At 30.0% G+C, this 5,512-nt stretch overlaps 1 protein-coding gene across 1 annotated transcript in view; it reads left to right on the forward strand.

Moving 5' to 3' along the window:
- LOC107570267 (solute carrier family 12 member 9-like) overlaps positions 1–5,512 on the forward strand; it is a 58,893-nt gene that overhangs the window by 29,304 nt on the left and 24,077 nt on the right. Inside the window, exon 9 of the mRNA XM_016256477.1 lies at positions 1,164–1,288. Coding sequence (XP_016111963.1) covers positions 1,164–1,288 — 125 coding nt within the window. The remainder of the gene's footprint in view (positions 1–1,163; positions 1,289–5,512) is intronic.

Raw genomic sequence — 5,512 nt, forward strand, 5'->3', positions numbered from 1 at the left:
CACACACACAGACAGACAGACACACACACACACACACACACACGTGTATGTATAAAAATCAGTATATTTATTTGAATTTTTAACATTTGAATATTTTCAGTTTTCAATGTAATTTAAATACCATTATAGTATTTATTAATGCTTTTACTAAATAATGTTTTGAATGTGTGTTTAGAAATGAATATATTTATTTTAATTAAAATAAAGCATTTCATTTGTAATTAATAAAATAAATAATTTGTTTTAATTGTAATTTTTATTTAAATTTGAGTAATTTTGTTATGTGCTTTAGTCTTTTTAACGATATCTTTATTTTATTATTATTTTTATGTTTTCAGTTTTCCTTGTCATTTTAGTTTTAAGTGCTTTTGTCATTTTTCTTAACCATATTTTTATTGCATAAAATATGAAAATCAAAAAACAGTTTACATGTACTTTAATTGCTTATGTTATTTATATGCTATTATAGTATTTAATATTTTAAATTTAAATGTAAAAATAAATATATTTATTTGAATTTAGAATATTTAATTATTTTTTTTATTTTCAGTTTTCATTGTCATTGTAGTAATTTTATGAGCTTTTGTAATTTGTCTGTATTGCATAAAATATGAAAATCAAAAAAAATGTGCATTTACTTTAACTTTTTTCCTATCCTCCCTCCCTGCTTTGTACTTTTTTTTAGGTTTAAAAAAATATTTCTAGCTTATTTTTGTTTTATTAATTGTAATACTTCAACTTAAATTTAATTTAAGTCTTTTGTTTTTCATATAATATTTTATCTTTTTACTATTTAATTTAGTTTAATTTAATTTATTTTAATTATTTAATTTAATTTGATTTAATTTGATTTGATTTAATTTAATTTAATTTAATTTAATTTGATTTAATTTAATTTAATTTACTTTAATTTAATTTAATTTAATTTAATTTAATTTAATTTAATTTGATTTAATTTAATTTGATTTGATTTGATTTGATTTAATTTAATTTAATTTAATTTAATTTTTTTTATTTAATTTTTTAATTTAATTTAGTTTAGTTTAGTTTAGTTTTCCGAGCACTGTCTAATAGTCGTTTTAAGGCGTCTCACCAGTGAAGTGAAGTGAAGGTGACTCTGATCCGGATCTGATGAGCGTCTCTTCTTCTCTTTCTCTCCTCAGCTGGTGTTGTTTGCCGGGAAGCTGAACACGATCGCGAGTATCGCCACCATATTCTTCCTGCTGGTTTACGCCGCTGTGGATCTGGCCTGTCTGGCGCTGGAGTGGGCATCCGCACCGAACTTCAGGTGTTGCACTCGTATCTCCAGTCCTAATCCAGATCTGCTTTCTGTGCGTCTTAATCCATATTGACCATCTGAAGGTCAGAAGTCAAGGTCAAACGGTCCTGCTGTTCTCCACGGCTGATTGGCTGAGAGTGTGGTGGGGGCGGGGCTTGTGCGTTCCGTTTGCCGTCAGTTGTTTGTTTGTTGTGTCTGCAGAGGCGCGTTAGATTAAAAGCCATTTAGTGTTCACATCCCCAGAGACACGCCGTGATTAGCATAGTTAATTTAGCCGAACCACTCCAGAGTTTATCGGCGACATGGGAGAGCGCAGTGTGTGTGTGTGTGTATGTGTGTGTGTGTGTGTGTGTGTGTGTGTGTGTGTGTGTGTGCTGCAGTCACAGGAAAATTAGGCAAAAGAGAGCTGTGTGTTTGTTTTCTTTTGTGTTTTCCTCTTGTGGCTTTGGTTTGGTTTAGTGTGTGTGTGTGTGTGTGTGTGTGTGTGTGTGTGTGTGTGTGTGGATCTGAGGAAGGAATTGTGCTGCCTGCAGTCACAGGAAAATTAGGCAAAAGAGAGCTGTGTGTTTGTTTTCTTTTGTGTTTTCCTCTTGTGGCTTTGGTTTGGTTTAGTGTGTGTGTGTGTGTGTGTGTGTGAGTGTGTGAGTGTGTGTGTGCGTGAGTGAGTGAGTTTGTGAGTGAGTGTGTGTGAGAGAGTTTGTGAGTGTGTGAGTGTGTGTTTACTTCATGAAACTAATTTTATTTTTCCCAAATTCAGTTATAATTTTTCTGTTTTCATTTTTGTGGATTGTGTTTTAATGGTTAAATGAAATTGTAGTAATCAAAAGGCATGTCCAAATAATTAAAATCATGAAACGTATACAATTTAATAACTATTTATTTAGGGTCCTATAAAATCCTTTTTTTATATATAAAAAATAACAAAAACATTTTTTTTCTTTAGATTCTGTTTTAACAGTTAAATTAAATTTTAGTGACAAAAAGCATGTCTAATTAATTGAAATCATGAAACGTATTCAATTAAAAAACAATGTATTAAAAGAAGAACAAATATTAAGTTTTTAAGCCCTATGAAATCAGTTTTAAAAAATTAGAATAATAATTTTTAAGGCCCTATGAAATCGGTTTTATTCTTTCCCAAGTTCTGTGTTTTCCTTCCGAGTTTTCGGGATTATTTTATAATGGTTGCATTCAATTTTAGTCATCAAAAAATTGTCTAATTTATTGAAATCATGAAACATATACGCTTTAATAACAATTTTACTAAAATATTCAGAAAAATAAATGTTTTAGGCACCTGTAAAATCGGTTTCATTTATTTATTTTAAAGAAAAATCAGTATTCATTTATTTTTCCATTTTCAATTTTTCCGGATTCCATTTTAATAGTTAAATGAAGCTTTAGTCATCAACAAGCTGTTTAATTAATTGAAATTTTTTAACTTACAGTATACAGTTTAACAACGATTTGTTGAAAGATTAACAAAAGTGATATTTTTTGTTAGTTGACTTTTTTATTTTATTTATTTTTGTTCCAAATTTGAGAAAAGATGAGCTGCTTCTGCAGGATATTATATGAATGCAGGCACGAATACGTTTATCGATTCATGGCACGAGTCGAAAGAATCAATGCAATACTGTGAGAAAATGCATCCGTGTGTCTGGATTTCATCTGGACGTGATCCAGACGTTCAGATGATATATTTCAGGGAATATCAGTTGTCCTGATGTGTTTCTAATGCTTGATATCTAAATATGGTGGCGTTTCTTTGGAGGATGAAGGCTGGTCCAAGAGACTCCAGTGTGTCCAGAATTAATGAGATGAATCTTTGGAGGAAAAATGAGAGCGAACGAAAGAAAACAAACTGACAGACGCTCATCAATCAGAGTTAAGAGAGAAGAATAGAGAGGAGAAGAAAGTGAAGTCGTTATAGGAGCTTCACATTGTTTGTGAACTACTTGTGCTTTTTCAGTCGTTTGACAATCAGCATAAAGTCTTGTCCACATTACAGCTTAACTAAATAATCAATTAACTAGCAAACGGACCTGATGTAATTACACATCAAACACACACACATACATTATTTCACAATACAGAGAATATTGCTTTGCTGTGTGTGTATTTATTCATGTGTGAATGCTTGTCTTCTCAGTGTAAGTACTAGCAGCAGCTCTTTAGAACGCATCCAGGTCATTTTTCAGGTCAAATTCAAAAGAAAGAAATTAAAAATTGTATTTTGCAAGAAAATTAAGCCATTTAGAGCCGTTAAGTATTTCTTTATTGTGATTATTTTCAGGACAATTAATCACATTCTTCACAAATTCTCATTGCTGTAAAAAATAAAAAGAAAGAAATAGAACAAAATAAAGATTCTGTCTTTTTAAAATGTCATATTAAAATAAATACTTCATACTTCAAAAGCAAATGCTATTAATTTTTACATTTAAGTTAAATTAATGTACTTAAAATTAAGTGTTTAAATGAATACTTGAAGTTGATAATTAAGTATTAAGTTTAAGACTTTTAATACTTAAGTTAATTTACTTTAACTGTTAAAATGAATATTTAATACTTAAGTATTAATTTTAACTCCTAGTTTCACCACTTAATTTAATATACTTAAAATGAAGTGTTAACAGTAAGTGTTAAAGTGAATACTTAGTACTCAAGCATTAATTTTAACACTTAAGTATTAATTTCACCACTGAATTTCACCATTTAATTTTAGTTTTAATACTTAATATACTTAAAATGTAATCTAAAAATTGAGTGGTAAAATGAATACCTAAGGTGTGATTTTAAAATGTAATTGTAACACTTAATTTTAATGCTTAAAAGACTTATATAAAGTATAAATTAAAATTTAATTCAATGTAAAAAATAAAGTGTTAAAATGAGTACTTAATACTTAAGTAATTATTTTACCACTTAATTTCACCACTTAATTTAATATACTTAAAATTAAGTGTTTTTTTCATGTTAGTATAGTAGTATAGAATATAATAATGTGCATTTGGGGCGGGGCTATCGGTAAGTGTTGGGGAAACCTGTTTGAAAACAGTCATTTTTATTCGATTTGGACCTTCTAATTAATTACTAATTGATTACAAAATGTATGTCCACATGCATTAATGAGAATTTAAGAAGAAAATGTGTTTAGTTGTCATGAAAATGTGTAAAATGCAAGAAAATCCTAAAATACTCTTATTTTATTTATGCAAAAATAATAATTGGTATTGCTTTTGAGGTGAAATGTGACCAGGACATGTTTTGGTAAGAATCTCTCGTCTGCACGCTGTTGTTTGGATGCATAGCTTCATTTAGCGCGGACCTCCATAAGAGCCTTTAAACACACACACTGACATACAGAAGAGAAAAATCCATTAAAGACAAAGTCGTAATTGCCGTTATAATGACTCTCTCACAAATACACACAAACGCACTCAAACACACACAGATACGCTCATTGTTTTTTACACACATACACACGCACGGCTGAACTTTGACCTGTTTCCTCCTCGAGCAACATCTCTAAACAACTCGAGCTGCTAATGAAGCTGAAACGTGAAAGAGACAGGAAATGCTTTTAGAGACGCCGAGAGTTTCTGCCATCTGTCTCTGTGTGTGTGTGTGTATGTATGTGTGTGTCTGTCTGTGTGTGTGTGTGTCTGTTTGTGTGTGTGTGTGTGTGTGTGTGTGAGAGAGAGAGAGTGTGTGTGTGTGAGAGAGAGAGTGTGTGTGTGTGTGTGAGAGAGAGAGAGAGAGAGAGAGAGCGTGTGTGTGTGTGTGTGTGTGTGTGTGTGTGAGTGTGAGAGAGAGAGAGTGTGTGTGTGTGTGTGTGTGTGTTAGACGCTGATGTAATTACACATCAAACACACACACATACATTATTTCACATTACAGAGAATATTTCTTTGCTGTGTGTGTATTTATTCATGTGTGAATGCTTGTCTTCTCAGTGTAAGTACTAGCAGCAGCTCTTTAATACTGTAACTAGATACTGACTCAAGGACCAACTGTTATAAATATTCTTTATATATTTATACTTTCTATTTATAAAATTGTATTTAATATTTTTTAAATATTTATATTTTATATAGCGTATTAAGTAATGTAATAATCATAATAATATAATTATAATATTACATTTTCATTTAATATATATATATATATATATATATATATATATATATATATATATATCTCTTTTTTGTGCATGTAAAAAAAAAAAAA

Source organism: Sinocyclocheilus grahami, unplaced genomic scaffold (genome assembly GCF_001515645.1).
Source record: "Sinocyclocheilus grahami isolate Dianchi unplaced genomic scaffold, SAMN03320097.WGS_v1.1 scaffold1435.1, whole genome shotgun sequence".
Lineage (NCBI taxonomy): Eukaryota > Metazoa > Chordata > Actinopteri > Cypriniformes > Cyprinidae > Sinocyclocheilus > Sinocyclocheilus grahami.